This window comes from Dryobates pubescens, chromosome 13 (genome assembly GCF_014839835.1).
Source record: "Dryobates pubescens isolate bDryPub1 chromosome 13, bDryPub1.pri, whole genome shotgun sequence".
Taxonomy (NCBI): domain Eukaryota; kingdom Metazoa; phylum Chordata; class Aves; order Piciformes; family Picidae; genus Dryobates; species Dryobates pubescens.
Window position 1 is genome coordinate 18,087,871 of NC_071624.1, and position 16,676 is coordinate 18,104,546.

Here is a 16,676-nt window from a genome sequence, read left to right on the forward strand (position 1 = left end):
GTACTTCATCTTATCTAGAACACTCTTAGAAATGCGATGTGATCAATACTGCCAGAAAGAAGACAACTAGGAAGAAATGCACTTCCAGTCTTTCTGTTTCTATTTGGTACATCATATTCCCTAGAATTTTTCAGCCATATCTTGTTAAATCACTAATGAAGTGTTAAGAGTTTTTTGGCCAGAGAAACCTTTGACAGTTAGGTTTGCTGTTCTAATCCCCTCATCACACTTGACACGCTGAGATTGGAAAGTTGCCTGTTTTGTACCCCTATTCCTAATGAGAAAATGAGCCTCTTCAGGCAGCGCTGGCAGGTAGGAGAGAACGAGATCTAGTGGTCAGAGACCAGGCTGAGGGACTGTTACTATCGCAACCTAATGCTAAGAGACTCACAGCTCCTTTGTTAGCTCTGCACAGCTTCTTCCAGGGCAGTGGTTATGAGCTCAGTCAGCACATGTGGCAGATTAAGCAGGAGAACTTGCTGTTCTTTCTGACAGAATGTTACCTTTCCTTCAGACAGACACTATGCTTCTCTGAAAACACTCCACAATCTGCTGCACCCCTTACAGCTCCTCTATTTCTGTAGTTGGAGATAAAGGGCAGAATTTATTATGAACATAATAGCTGCCATTTTGGAACAAAACAGGTAATTTCCAAGATGGAATAAAAGCATTATTATATGTTTTTCCACTTTGGTGCCAGACGTTTCCATAAAGTATTATAGAATCATAAAATCATTTTGATTGGAAAAGGCCTTTAAGATCAGTGAATACAACCATTATCTAACACTACCAAGGCTGGTGCTAAACCATCTCCTTCAGCACCACATCTGCATATTTTAAACACCTCCAGGGACGGTGATTCAGCCACTGCCACAGGGACCAGTGTTCGAGAGCCTTTTCAGTGAAGGAGGTGCTTCTAATATCCAACCTAAATCTCCCCTGGTGCAACTTGAGGCCATTTCTTCTCATCCTGTCATTGCTATCACAGATTCTTAAATGTTCAGACTACATTGTCATGTGTTCATTCCATACAGGGGATTCCAGTACCTTCATATTTACAACGGCACAACCAACGCTAGAGCCAGAACCCTGATGAATTACTCTTAAAATATCAATCTCCAGAGTGTACCAGATGAACTAGAATAAGATTATGCTCTGATCCCTGCAACAGGGGAGTAATTTCACTCCCATACCTTGAGACTCTTCATGTAGTCACCAAAAAAATGTGTCACATCTTTGGGACTCCACAAGCAAAGCAAAACTACATCAAGAAGCTCTGAACATGCATATTTACAATGGTAATTTTGTGCTTACTCCCTTGCTGCAAACTTTTGTTGTGAAATTCTGCTGACAGCCTTCCTAAACCCAACTGCTCTTTCAACAGGCTATCTAGCTTCCTCATGTTAGAAAAGATTACATTACAGAGTCTGATTTTGTGGTTTAAAATGATCTTTTGTCTTCCTTTGCATTCTGTTTCACAGTACCTTGTAATCATGAGCTCCCTCAGAGAACTAGTGATACTCCACACATGCAAAAGCCACTAACTCACTCATAGACAATTTTTCTGCAGTTAGCAGAAAAGCACTTTCAAGTACTTAGCTACGTAGTCTATTAATTTAATACCAAAAATCAGTATTAACACACTATTAAAATGCCTATCTTTAAAATATTCTCCTTCAATTAACATGCAACAGTAGTTCCCCCACATTTCCTAAACCCTTGAAGCAATTCCCTGCCCTGTCTCCCCTCCCTGAAGGAATCTCCTGAGACAATGTTACAGGAACTTGCAGATACTGAGACAGGAGGAAAAAAAAAAATATTTGGGCAGTATTACTACACCATTAGCAATGACTAAAATTAAAGACAGATCATTCCTGAACAGGAAAACCACCATAGTTTCATGAAGAGCTGCTACTAGAATTCTTTTTATGGGAGGAGACACTCTAGTCTCTGATAGAGCAGATAAAAGCCAAGGCAACAATTCAACAACTTTGTGTAACTTTGGAAACACAAACACTTACTGCAGGAAGCATAGAAGAACCATGTGGACTTACTATTTGTGTGATTCTCCACCCACTTATTGATGTGGGTAGCTACAGCTGCACTTTGGCTGAAATCTATATTCTCTACTTCAGCTCTGAAGTATTTTTTCACCAACTGCAGGAATTTGTCACTGATATGAAAGCCGTTCTGCACATAGAGAGAGTTAGCAATATTCAGAACATAATGACTTTCTTCATTAGTTGCCATGTCAGAAAGGTCCTTCAAGAAGGTAAACTCTTCACCTGAGGAAAGAAAACTGCTTTAGTGTTTCAGAACAGAAAATTATTCCATGTTTTTCCTGCTGGAAATTCACAGACATTTTATACTCCACCTCCCCACCCCCCAAAAAAAAAAAAGTGTCCTTTCTTTAAAAATAAACTTCTTTCTAAACCCACACACACCTTCAGACCTGAAAGAATAATCTACAAGCCTGAGCTACCTACAATTAGCATAATTAACAAGAAGTTTGGATCCCCTCACAGATTTATCTCTTTGAACATCAAAAGAGCAAATAAAAGGAATTTTTCTCGTGAGTCACACTTGTATGTCTTGGCACCACAAATCCTCAACAGGGTTTTCATTATGTCACACACAATCAGAGAATTGTCAGGGTTGGAAGGGACCTCAAGGATCATTCTGCCCCAACCCCCTTGCCTTGGGCAGGGACACCTCACCCTATATCAAGTTGCTCAGAGCTACATCCAGCTTGGCCTTAAAAAACTTGCAGGGTGGTACTTCCCCCACCTCCCTGAGCAACCTGTTCCAGTGTCTCACCACCCTCATGGGAAAGAATTTCTTTTTAACATGTCATCTAAATCTCCCCTCCTCTAGCTGGGATCCATTCCCCCTGGACCTATCACTCCCTGACACCCTAGAAAGTCCTTCCCCAACTTTTTTGTAGCCCCCTACAGATATTGGAAGGCCACAATTAGGTCTCTTCTCCAGACTGAACCACCCCAACTCTCTCAACCTGCCAATTCTCTCAGTCCTGAAAGTCAGTTGCCTAAAAATTGACTTGAAATTTTAAAGCTAAGGACTTCCCCACAGGCTTATCTCTGGAAAACTAAAAAGGTCTGGAATGTGTGAGGATCCTGCATGGGGTAGCACAGAATCATTTGTGTGAGACATGAAGAATCCTGAGTAGGATTAGAGCAGTCTGTTTTAAGGAAGCTTGTGCTGTTGCATTGTCTAACTGAGGCTGAAATTTCTAACCAACCAACCAACAAACCATGAAGTTTAAAAATTGAATGCAATGCTGCCTTCCAAGCAGAAATCATGGAATAACTGAATCATTTAGGCTGGAAAAGACCTTTAAGATCATCACAGCAAATCATTGTTTAACTCTACCAAAGTCTGGGGCTAAACCACATGCCTCAGCACCACAGCTCTGCATTGTTTAAACACCTCCAGGCATGGGGATTCAACCACTTCCCTTGGGAGTCTGTTTGTGTTTGAGAACCCTTTCAGTGAAGAAGATTCTTCTAATATCCAGTCTAAACCTGCTCTGGTGCAACTTGAGGCCATTTCCTCTTGTCTCCCCTGTTAGTTGGGAGAAGAGACCAACCCCCACCAGCCTACAACATCCTTGAAGGTTGGACTTCATGATCTTGGAGGTCTTTTCCAACCAAAACAGTTCTATGATTCTATGATCCTTTCATGGAGTTGTAGAGAAGGCTTCCCCTTAGGCTCCTTTTCTCCTGGCTAACCAACCCCAGTTCTCTCAGCTGCTGCTCACCAGACCTGTTCTCCAGACCCTTCACCAGCTTTGTGCCCTTCGCTGGACACACTCCAGCACCTCATTGTCCTTCTAGTGAGGGACCCAAAACTGAACTCAATACTCAAGGAGTGTGGCCTCACCAGTATCAAGTACAGAGGTACTATCACTTCCCTGGTCCTGCTGGTCACACTAATCCTGATACAAGCCATGATGCCACTGGTCTTTTTGGCCACTGATGGCTCACATTCAGCCAGCTGTCAATCAGCACCTCCAGGTCTTTCACTGCTGAGCAGCCTTCCAGCCACAAGTACTTTCCCTAATACCGCTTATATACAAGACCAGCGACTGGCCCAGTTCCAATCAACTGCCTAAGTTCTTCAGTTATAGGTAAGAAATAATTTACCAATGTTTTAGACAGAAACTGTAGAACTCAGTATGTGCTCTGGTCTACACAGAGAGCCATCATCTGTGCAGGAGTACTGGGAACACTCATTGAAGACTATATTCAGAAATTCCCCCCCAAGATCCTTTCCCCAAAGACTGAGAAGTCCAATGCACTGTGTGAGTGTAACACTGCATTCAGGTTTCAAATCAAATACTCAGATATTAAAAATTCATAGAAATTGCCTCCTTAAGGTCATTTTTTGTCACTGACTCATCCCTCCATTTGCACTTGTTCCAGCTACTTGCACTCCTGGTGTGCTGACACTCCACAGCACAGCACTACACCCAGATGTGTGACTTAGCTTACCCCACACTACAAATGGGACAGTGTGGTGGTGGTGCTCTCTGCTAAAGAAATGGATCCTGTTTCTCTGAAAGGCTGATGGGAACATGGAGTGTATCATGCTGAAACAGCTGAGATGCTTATAATTAGCATCACTATAATAATCCTTAATTAGCCTGTGTATCTGTACGCAACATCATGCAATGCAGACAGAACATTAGTGACATAAAGCTAAGAAAAGAGCCAAGGAAGTTGTGTCAGAGACATTTCCAGTTAAATTGCTGTGATTTTCACACTTTTTGGAGAATTAATGTTGGTAAAACTACTGCTTTCCTTCCCAGGTTTCATTGTAATCCCTAAAAATTGTATTCCTAGAAGTCTTCTCATGACTCCGGAGGCCAAGGCAAGCTTGTTTTGCAGAAGGAAACCAAGATCAACAGTTAACTGTAATTGCTTGAGATTCAGGTGCCTAGGGCCAGGGTGTATATTAGCATCCCTCAGCTTATGCAGAAGCCACTGACACATGCCTCAGCACGCTCAGGCCATCAAACAGGATGCCAAGAAGCCTCCTGATTAATAACCCATGGACATGACCGAGCACTTCCATCGCTGTTCAGGCGTTGCCATCTGTTTCTTTACGACAAAAAGCCCCACAGTAAAACATGATTAAAAGGCCTTACCATTTTTTAAGCTGTCAAAACCCAAGGCATGTCGAATTTCTTTCAAAGTGGTTCCATGGGCTCCCAGCTCTACCATTCCCATGGCTATTGCGATGCTCAGAGGAGAGAAAAGAATATTCTCATCTTCTCTTGCAGCTCGCAGCTGATTGTAAACGTTCACAGAAAGCTCAGCGATGGTTTCATCAGGAAAATTTGTCTTGAAAGCTTTGCTTTGCAAAACAAGCAAAGACAACAGTCCAAGGAAATACATGTCTTGAGATTCTCAGATCTGCAAGATGAATTTCAGAGAAAACAAGTTAACCTTGTTTATGTCATAAAAGATTCAACCTGAGGAAAAAAAAAAAAAAGAAAGAAAAAAAGAATAGCAAATAATCTTCAATCTGTGTGGAATAAAAACCAGGCAGAGTTCAGTGCACAGCTCAGCTCTTTGGAGGAGACACACAAATCCTGTTAAAACTGGCACAATGATCTCTCCTCTGCTTTGTTATGTAACTGGATGGTTCTGAAATCTTTCAGCCACAGATTAACAAAACACAACTTCTACCAAAAAAAAAAAAGAAGACTACAAAGACCTTCCCTACTTTAACTTTTCAATTCTGCTGCTGTTATTGTTGGGCAGGGCTGATCTGGAACTGGGGCTTATGAACTTCTTCATCAAGAGGACCTACAAATCTGTATTTCTTTCGTATGACCTTCCAGTAAGACAACAGAACCACAGATCATTAGGAGTTGGAGGGGACCTCAAGAGATCATCTAGTCTGACCCTCCTAGACAGGGCAGAATCACCCAGAGGAGGTCACACAGGAACACAGCAAGCCAGGTTTTAAATGTCTCCAAAGGAGACTCAAATAACCTTTCTGGGCAGCCTAGTTCAGCATTTTGTCACCTCCACAGGGAAAAAGTTTTTGTGTTCATGTGGAACCTCCTATGCACCAGCTTGCACCCACTACCCCTTATCCCATCCTTGGGCATCACTGAGCAGAGCCTGGCTCTGTCTTCCTGACACTTGTCCTTTGCATCTTTACGAACACAAATGAGGTCACCCCTCAGGCTCCTCTTCTCCAAGCTAAAGAGCCCCATCTCCCTCAGCCTTTCCTCACAAGGGAGATGTTCCACTCCCTTCAGCATCTTTGTGGCTGGACTCTTTCAAGCAGTTCCCTGTCCTTTTTGAACTGAGGGGCCCAGAACCGGACACAATATTCCAGATGTAGCCTCACCAGGGCAGAGTAGAGGGGAATGAGAACCTCTCTTGACCTACTAATCACATCCCTTCTAATACACCCCAGGATACCACTGGCCTTCTTAGTCACCTGTCACTCTGAGCCCCAAACTAGTTCAACTTTTTGAAGCACTGTAACAGAGCTTGCTTCCACCCATGACAAATGAAATGTACTGTCTTGTTGCTCAGTTGTACAACAGATGGCAAGCAGCCAAAAATTCTTTGAAAGAAAAATAAATCATGTCTTGGTTACCAAAAGAAATCCCTTTTGTTAGTAAATACTGGTGAAAAGTTGGGTAGTTACATTAGCTAAGAGACAAATCTGCTCAGTGATCTTTAGAAGATAAAGTTACTGTACAGCAGTGAGAAAGATCCAGCAGGGAAAATAAGGAAGTAAACTAAGTGGAAAAAAGGGTTAGCAGTAATGCTTTTGACTAATCCAAGCTTTGCTAAAATGCTTCAGAAAGCAACAGCTCTCACACTGTATCAGCAACTACTGATATTAAAAGTCCAGCTCCTGGAGCAGTATGTCTCCCTCCTTCTATATTGTCCTTTAAGTTTCAGGCTACCTTGGCATCTGACTGCCAAGCGTCTTGGGGCAGAAACATCAAGCCAGCCAGCCTGCATTTCAGTTCCTGTGCTTTGCCACTTAGGATATCTCCAATACATAACAAAGCAAAAGATTCCTGAGCTGTAGGTTGGAGAGTACAAGCCTAAAAGCTTTAGTCCAGAAGTGTTTACATGTCGTTGTGCCAGTCTGCAGGGCTTGTCAGCATGGGACAAATTCGTGTGAATGTGCTCTTCTGTTCCTCGACTTAAGTCAATTTGCATGCAGCCAGCCCAAGTGCCTCTGCCTTATGCTTCCCAGCTCTCCTGTGTCTGCAGCTACCACGAGTTTCTATACACCTGACACAGAGACCCTTAGTAAGCTTTATACACCATTTACACTATGCATTTAATCATCAAAGGACTATGTAGCATTACCTAATTAACTCACACAACACTGAATGATGCATAATTTAAGCATTATTACTCACATTTTCTAGCTGAGAAAGTGTATAAAAGCAACAGGGTACACAGACGTGCCTTGGCAGCAGCTGATGCAGTCTCTAGTTAAGATTCTTCCTGTCCCCCAGCCACGGATCAGCCTTTTGCTTATTTTTGCACTGAGAAAATTAAAGAGATGAACCAATGCAGCAACCACACAAGCTTCAGGACAGGCGCTTAGTGCAACACACCACCTACAGCCTTGCTTCTCCCCTGCCTCACATCTCCTTTCTGAGGATTGTTTCCATATCCATAAGAAATATGCCCCGCTTTTTCTCTAAGCCCTCCTCTATGCTGCCATCACTTCATCTTTGTAAGTTACATAACATCTCACTTCATTCAGCACACTGCTGTGATAGTCTGAGCCCAGGTATTAGCCTCCCATCCTGAAAAAGCTGTACAAGGCAAGGAAGGCTTAAAACCCTACGTCATGCAGGAGGGTCTACAGCAGTGTCAAAAACGGTCCTTAAAAAACCAGATAAGCAGAAGCTTATCTTTCTTTTGTGGAGGATGAACCCAAAGCATCAGCGTGGCTTTTAAACTGGCCAGCAAATCTGGGGAATCTCCCATCCTAATCTAAGCAAACAAGCTGCGATGCTCCATGTGGACGCAATTACAGAGATAGCCAAGATTTCCCCCCTCCTATCAAGAGCTGTTTGAGCTCACTTTGAGACCCTGACAAGGCTCCAACAGACACAAGATAATCTTCAGGTTTTAAAAGGGAAATTTCCCCAGCCCTTTACTTGCAGAGGCAGCTATTCAGCACTTCAGCCCCGATCTTACGTGCTACTGCCAGACAGGCTTAAATAACTGCAGGAGGAGGGGGCGGGGGGTGGGGTGGTGAATTTATGCATCTTAAATGAAGTGCTTAACTTGTAGGTTAGACTACTTGAATGCTAATAAAACATTTGGTATCAGATCATGCTAAAAAAAGAAAATCAAGTCATATAAAAATCGAAGTCATCTTTCTTTCTGACCGCTCCGGAAAAGCGCCTCACGTGAAATAGGCAAGTTAGGATATTTTTAGTTATTCAGTTGGGCAGAAAATAAAGCAGACAGCTGAGGACAAATACAAACTCCAGTGAAACACTCTTACAAGACAAAGTACCAAACTTAAACTTAGTTTTTACATACACTTTTAAATAGCATCAATGGCACTGCGAGAGGTTAAACCTCACAGAATTACAGTTCCCAGCAGGAATGAATTCAAGACAACTAGTTTTTATTTACCCCCCTGCCCCTTCCACAGCATTTTTAGTCTACAGAGGTCTTCTGAGAGTTCACTGTGAAGTTCCCTATGCACACATCCAAGCAAGAGAGCCAGGGAGGTGGGAATGAGCACCCAGATATAGGCAGAGGGTGTGACCAGCTCTATTGCTGGCAGTGCCCTCTCCAGATACAAGACTACAAGGCAAGGAAAGAGGTTTCAAAGCAAACTGAAGACCTATGAGTGATGGTCAGAGGGGAGAAGACTGTTAAACAGACCAGATATTTGATCAGTCCTTGCCAGCCAATGTAAAACTGGCTGAATCTTGTCCACCTAAACCAAGAAGTCTATGGTAAATTTTTCACTTGAATTCTTCTTGTTCTTCTGGTATACCTGTACAGTTTTCTTCTGACAATTGGGAATCCAGCTCTTAATTATCACTCTAGCCACTACAGTTATTGCTTCTCTGATTCTGCCTTAACTTTAGGGAATATTACTTTTGGGTTTATGCTTCCTCACACCTCTTCATACAGCAGGTCTTAATCCAAGGAACAGCTGAGCACTTATGGTGCAGAATGTTCTCAGCATCGCTCTTCAGGAAGAGTTGAGGGCACTCTGCTTTGTTTCTGCAGCAGTATAGAGAACTCCTTTTAAATTGCCTGTACCCTATTCACAAATATTCTTTGAGAGAAGATGATGAATCTGAACATTATGTAATGGCTGCCCAGGAAGCCAAATTATTCCCACAGGTATCAAACTTTTTAGCCAGTCTTTTTAGACTCTTCCTCAAAGTCATCAGCAGTACAGGTTGTCATTGCTGTTCTGTACCAATGAAATCTAGTTAAATAAGTGTGGGATGAAAAGGAGTCCAAGCCCACACTGAACAATGTCTTAAAGATTGTGAACCACCAACTTTAAATGTTACCACCTGCATTTCACATGTACTGACTACCTATATAAGTGAAAAAATACTGCTAAAATTATTTCCATTCCTTAATCACATCGATAAGAGTTTCTCATTTCATAGATTGGTTTGGGTTGGAAGGGACCTTAAAGATCATCCAATTCCCATCCCCCCTGCTACAGGGAGGGACACCTTCCATTAGACCAGTGTGCTCAAGGCCTCATCTGACCTGATCTTGAGCACTTTCAGGAAGGGGGCATCCACAACATCCCTTGGCAACCTGTTACTGTAAAGAATTTCTTCCTAATATCCAGTCTAAATCTGCCCTTCCTCAAGCTTCAAATCATTTCCTCTTGTCCCACTACTATAAGCTCTTGTAAAAAGTCCCTTCCAGTCTTTCCTGTAGGCCCCCTTCAGGTACTGGAAGGCCACTCCTAAGATCTCCCCAGAGCCTTCTCTTCTCCAGGCTTAAGAGCCCCAACTCCTGCAGCCCTAGGAGAGATGCTTCAGTCCTCTGATCATCTTTGTAGTCATCCTCTAGACCCACCCCAGCATATGAGGGTCAGTGCTGGGCTGAATCTAAGTTTTGGTGCAATTTATCTTAACTGACGCATGAGCACCACTCTCTCCTACCAGGTAATCAAAGAATCACTGCAAACAGACAAAGACACCATCCCTGCAATAGCCTCTTCTTGAGTGACAATCAAGTATCACAAACCATCACTTGCTACAGAGGTTTGCCAGAGTATTCCTTTTGTTCCTGCTCACAACTGTTCTCAGTAAAAAATCAGCATCAAAAACTTGAGCAATGCCTGTACCTCCAGATGAGACATTAGTGCAGAGCTGTACCTGTGCAGGAGTTATTTGGTGATTGTTAACTACAACCTTCAATGCTAAATGGCCTCCCCTGACATACAAACACTTCACTTGAACACCAGCTCCACTCAGTTTTGACATTCCTGTGTGATTCCTCCGAGTGATTCTGCTCTAGATACAGAGACATGTTCTATCTTGGGCTGCACCTCAAATACAGTGTTCAGTTTAGGGCTTTTCACTGCAAGGACATCAAAGTGCTGGAGCATGACCAAAGAACAGCTACAAAGCTGGTGATGGGTCTGGAGAATAAATCTTCTGAGGAGCAGCTGAGGTAATGGGATTGTTTAGTCTGGAGGAGGCTGAGGGGAGACCTCTGCTCTCTACAACTACTTGAAAAGAGGCCTCTTCTCTCTAATATCAGGCAACAGGATGAGAGGAAATGGCCTGAAATTGTGCCAGAGGAGGTTTATATTGAATATTAGGAAAAACTTCTTTACTGAAAAAGTGGTCAGGCATTGGCACAGGCTGCTCAGGGAGCTGGAGTCACTGTTCCTGGAGGTATTCCAGAAACATGTGGACATGGCACTTCAGGATATGGTTTAATGGCCATGGTGGTGTTAGGTCAATGGTTGGACTCAGTGATCTTAGGGGTCTTTTCCAACCAAAACAATTCTTCTGCTCCTGGATACCAATCTGTACAGGGTTGAAGTTTCTTGGAACCACTTTACATGAAAGCTTTTCTCTCTGAGTTTTGTTTTGGGGGTTTTAAGGTGTTTGGGTTGTTTTTTTCAGGGAGTTTTGTTGTTGTTTGTGTGGTTGCTTTGGTTGGTTGGGGGTTTTGGGTTGCTTTTGTCACATATTACTTAAAATGAGATTCTAGGTATATGTTGTTCAGTAGTTAAGTGCATTAAGGCCACAAATACTTTAATTCCTGTGAAATTTTTCCCATCCAAAATTTCAGACCCCTTCTGTAAAGGTTTTATCAGTCCTGAAATCCAGCCAAGAACATTTCCACAACAGCTCTCAACCAGCCCAGAACATTTCCACAACAGCTCTCAACCACCTCAGACTAGAGGCAGCACTCCTGTTGGTTTACCCCCTGGCCAGCACAGATGTACTCCTGCACACAGGCAGAAGGAGCATGAGTTTTAGTAACACTTGAAGAGTAACATTCATAGGTTAGAATACAGGACTGATTAACTACGGCTCTTGCGTTTCCCCCAGCATAAGGCTGGGATGACTAAGAGGAAGTAGAACAACATCTCCCCCTCACACCCACAAGCTCCGAACTATTCAGCTTGTTACATATGCTTTCAGAAAAATGCAAAAGGGGCAAGCATCCTCTGGAAGCCAGGATATTTTGAGAGCTATCATATCAACAAACTCAACCTGGAGTTCACAGATACAGAGTACCACGAATTTTGGAACGGCAAGAGTCAGGCTCACTGTAGGAAGGCGACAAAAATTCAATTGAGGGTTCAATTCTAATACCTTGTGTATGCCAGACAGGTTGAAAGAAAAGGGTTATAATTTCCTTGTCTTTTACCCCTTTACAGACTGTGGGGTTTATAAAGAAACTCATTTATAGCTTTAAAAATCTACCAAACAAAGCTGTGATACATCACCTTAGCTCCTCAGCACACAGAAACTGAACTAAGATTAGCTGCCTCAACAATTACTCTTGGCTACATGCAAGCTACCACCAAAGGTGTGGGAAGCACTGCTTGAGAAGAACTGCTGATTCCTTCTGATCAATGTGTACATGAAAAGCTTCAGGAGAAAAGCAAGTGTGCTAACAGGACTGATTACACTCTCCTGTAAAGATGTGCATCTGCAGGAACAGACAGACAGAAGTCTGGCAGAATGATTTGATAAAGCAAGAAATAAGTTTCCTTAGGGAGCAAGCCCTGCTGGTCAGACAAGAAAAAAACCCCACCACCTAGGCAGGAGCTGGATGCTTCCTCCTTCCCCTCAAGTTTGTGACAGATTAACTATGAAAGGATATAAATTTGGTGACATTCAGCCACTAGTGCTTTGCCATTAGTAACACCTTTACTTCAGGTGATTTCTTGCTGGCAGTCATCTCAAACACCACATGATCAGAGGGAGGGACTGCACGACTTGTAATAAGACTGCAGAAAACCAGCACAACTCTCCCTCCAAAAAGAAACCAGTGAACACCAGTTGAGCAGAGATGCAGGGAGCAGTTAGCAAGATCATTAGCTGTTCACCAGGACCAGGCAGTGGTTGTCATGGCTACCCTGAAGGATGTGCAAAGGAGGAAGAGCTCCTGGACTGGTTTAGGCTTGCCTCAGGCATGCTGCCCTGCAACAACAGGGAAAGATGGCTGCTACCACAAATCTCAAGATTCTTACAAACCCATTTCATTAGTTTGTGCAGCAGAATAATCTACACATTGGGGCTGGTTGTTTTGTTTTTCAATCCTTTCTGCTTTGTCCCAGAACTCAACCTTGAAAATCTGTATTTATTTAAAGATTGGGCAAAACTAGCATCTCCAGCTAGCATTACTAGAGCAAAAGTACTCTCACAGGTGGAATGTTGTGGTTTCATCCCTAGAAAATCCCAGAGAAGTCATGTGCCACTTCCTGACATCAGCTCCTTTGTATATCGTCCTTGTCCTCCCAGTCATTCAGCCACTCTCTCCCTCCAGCACAGGGAATGACAGAGAGTGTACTCTGAAGTACAGCTCTAACCCGAGTTGACTTAACCTGAAAAACAATTTCTTTTACATAACAAGTGAAAGCAGGCAGGTACATGGGGGACAGCAGTGCAAAGGGTAACTGCTGTAATCAAGCATCTGAACACGAAATCTACATCCCACCAAGTGCTACAAGGGTCTCCTTACACAATCCACCAGGGCATGCTTTACACGAGGAGCCGAGATATAGGAGAGCCTGCCTGAAGGTGATGGGAGTTAAATGAAAACTCCAATTCTCAGAGCAACAGATATGCAATCCATGAGCTATTATTGCTTATAGCCAGAAGAATAGACCCAAGGAAATGGGAGAATAACTAGACATCCATAAAATGGCCATACTGGACAGTGCATGCAGAACAGGAAGACATCCACAAAGTACTTTGGTTATTAGAAGTAGTTTGGTTATTGGAAGTGGTGACAGTAGCATGAAATCATACTGATCTCTTGATACCAGGCAGGCACACAACTGCTAGCTATGATGGGTCCCATTTAGCCAGCAAGTCAACTCCTTCATATTAGGGTATTTACATTTCCTGTGTGGCAAAACTAACTAACTAGCTAAAATGTTTATCCTTAGCTTAGCTGAGCGTCTGACCTTGTCGACCAGGGATTCTACAGGCACATCAAGATTCGTTAAGCTTGGCTGAGTCAGGTTGCTCCATGTGCACTGACATCCATATTTCAATCTGCACAAACGTTAGCAATAAAGTGATGGGATTTTATCACCATCTGTCAATGCTGGAGTCACTGCCTTCTGGAGCAGGAAACCTTGAGGTTAATTTCATTAGAAAGCAGCACAGTACAATATAGAAAATACTGCAGTATTTAAACCTCCAGTATACAGTGATTAAGACAAAGAAGAGTCACCTTTCTAAGAAGTGTTTGGGCCATACTAACAGCTTGCTCTCCCTCACACAGCAAGGCATGTCCCTCAGGATTCTTTTGTTTCTGCTTTCTAAAATGACCCCATCACACCAACAGCTTCCAGAAAACCTGACAGGCAAACAGTACACTGAAAACTTTCACATTGACAATTTCTACCATTAAATCCCAAATGTTTTTAAACTTTCATGGAGCTTGGCATCGAGTCACCAACCTGCTGAGGCAATTATGCAAGCCAAAGTTGTCTTAATTGAGCTTCCGCAAGCATAATCCCTCAGCTCCAATTAAAAAATAAAAAGAGATGCTGAGAAGCTATGTCCAAAATACTTAAATTTGAATAGCCTAAAGCAAACATCTAAATTCATGTCTAGACAATTAAGAAAAGGTGGGCATATTTCAAAACCTGCTACTAGAAGGCCTGCACTTCTGAGGACCCACGTACAAGTTCTGTTTGCTTCTTCTATCTGGAAGAAAAAGTGTGTGAAATTCATTGTCAGAGGGCTTTTATTTGTGGCATGTACAATGCATCCCACGAAGTAAAACCTATAAATAGGAAAACACAAAACCAAGAAGCTCTGTGAAGGAGAAAGTTTGAAGTATTTGGAGAGTCTAAAGGTTCAGAAGAGGAGGTGTGCACTTCTGAAGAAGTCAGCAAAGCCTGGTTAGGAGACCTTCAAGAACAGATTGAAATCATAGAACCATAAAGTGGTTTGGGTTGGAAGGGACCTTAACAATCATCTCATTCCATCACACTCCTACTAAAAAAGGTTGCCCAAGGCCCCATCCAGCCTGGCTTTGAACACTTCCAGGCTTGGAGCCTCAGCAACTTCTCTGGGCTACCTGTTGCAGTGCCTCACCATTCTCCTGGAGAAGAGTTTCTTCCTTTTGTCTAATCTAAATCAAGTTTCTTCCAGTTTGAAGCTATCACCTCCCATCCTGTCACTCCATGCCTTTGTAATAAAATTCCTCTCCAGCTCTCCTGTAGGCCCCCTTCAAAGTGTTGAAAGCTGCTTAAAGGTCTCCCTGAAGCCTTCTCTTCTCCAGGCTCCAACCACAATGCTCGCAGTCAATTTTCATAGGAGAGGTGTTGCAGCCCTTGGATCATCTTCATGACCTTCCAAACAGGATCTGCTTTCAACAAATCAAAAAGGGATCTACTTGTCCAGATCCAGAGAAGCAGCTCAATCAGCCACAGATTTTTAATGTTTTTTTCCTTTTTTTAACATATCTAATGTTTCAGTGAGGGTTGTCAGTCCTGTCCATACTCTGAATGAGATCACTTTTAGGCATTTTGGTCTTGTGGTGAAGCTGTCACCCTGTTGTTACTATGGAAGGCAGGACAACACCTGGACATATCACACAAAGCTGGGTCTTAGAGGCTCTCAAGAACAAAGTCTGACAATTTCCCCTTCTGGAGTTTGTTTGTTCATCTGAAAAGGCCTACACAGTACTTCACACACAGGTCAACCACAAAGGGAAGAGACCTCAAAGGAGACAGTGGCCAGGGCAGTTGGAACTAGATGACCTTTAAGGTCCCTTCCAAATCAAATTGCTCTGTGCTTCTATGATTTTTTCCTCCCTCACATTTCTTTAGGGCTGTTTGAGAAAGGAAAGGAGAGGAGGGGTGTTGTCCAATTCTGTGGCAGTCATTTTCCATCAGAAGCAGAGAGACAGCTCTGCAATCAGTTTAGATACAAGAACAATGTCTTTCCTGCTCTTGCATGTATTGCAAATTCCCTTCCTTACAAGAAGTCACTTTTCTGTTATTCTACTGTGAAATGCAGTTGATCAACAAGCTCCCAGAAGGAGGCTTCCAACTGTAATTTAATTAAAAGGGCAGTAGCTAAGTTTCACCATATGCAACTGCCAGATGCAATCACTGCAGTTTAGGTCTAAGGGCGACATTACTGCATGTACTGGAGCGTAGTTTTATATGTGATGAAAGCTGTCACTTATGTCACAGACAGTGCTGTAATGCATTATGATACTACAGTTTCAGTAGAATAAAAAGCTATTAATAATAGATTTTGTGAAAGCATTTACAGCAAGGGAAGGTTACAATGTTTGGAGAGCCATGCAGTTTTTCTTGCAATTCTGTATTTATGCATAAAGTCACTTAAGATATGTTACATTAGACTAGATCCTTTGCCTGGAATTATACAAGCACTTTCAGCCCATTTTAAACCTTCAAAAGTTGGAGGACTGAAGGAATAGGGATAAACAAAAATAGAACAGGAGCTCTTCACTATTCAGTGAATAGGGAATACTGCAGCCAAAGTACCTTCAAGTCACTTTGCTTTGGAGGAGACTTGCTGAATGCATCTCAAAAGCCTACCAACCAACTCGGGGAGATTTTTAAATGTCTCTTAACAAAATACAATGAAGAAGGATGGTCTTTAAATAATCTCCAAATAACAAGTCATGGTATGTATATATATATATAGGCTGTGAAACAGTGTTTCCAAGTTCAGAGCAGGACTTAATTCTTCACTACATTGTTCAGCTCCCCTTCACAAGGAGGAGGAACTTCTTTACTCAGAAAGAAAAAGATCAAGCTATGGATATAGCTGTCAAGAAGATGAAGAAAGTTAATCCAGTTGCATCAGGATTTCAGAGAAGTCCATCATTTCAGAAACTGAATGCAAGTGTGACAAACCAGTTTGCTTTCCTGCTAAACAACTCTGGCTTCAGACTTGCATTCAGCATTGGGCTCCA

At 42.6% G+C, this 16,676-nt stretch overlaps 1 protein-coding gene across 4 annotated transcripts in view; it reads right to left on the reverse strand.

The window, feature by feature from the left end:
- The window catches only part of SERPINI1 (serpin family I member 1), a 62,454-nt gene that overhangs the window by 24,768 nt on the left and 21,010 nt on the right, over positions 1-16,676 (reverse strand). For 3 of the 4 annotated variants that reach the window (XM_054166184.1, XM_054166188.1, XM_054166186.1), the window contains exons 2-3: positions 5,168-5,435; positions 2,055-2,285 (exon numbers count right to left, since the gene is read on the reverse strand). In XM_054166184.1, the coding sequence (XP_054022159.1) occupies positions 2,055-2,285; positions 5,168-5,417 (481 nt within the window). In that variant the 5' untranslated portion in view covers positions 5,418-5,435. Of the gene's footprint in view, positions 1-2,054; positions 2,286-5,167; positions 5,436-7,423; positions 7,553-16,676 lie in introns of all 4 variants that reach the window. The other variant, XM_054166185.1, reaches the window with a different exon arrangement.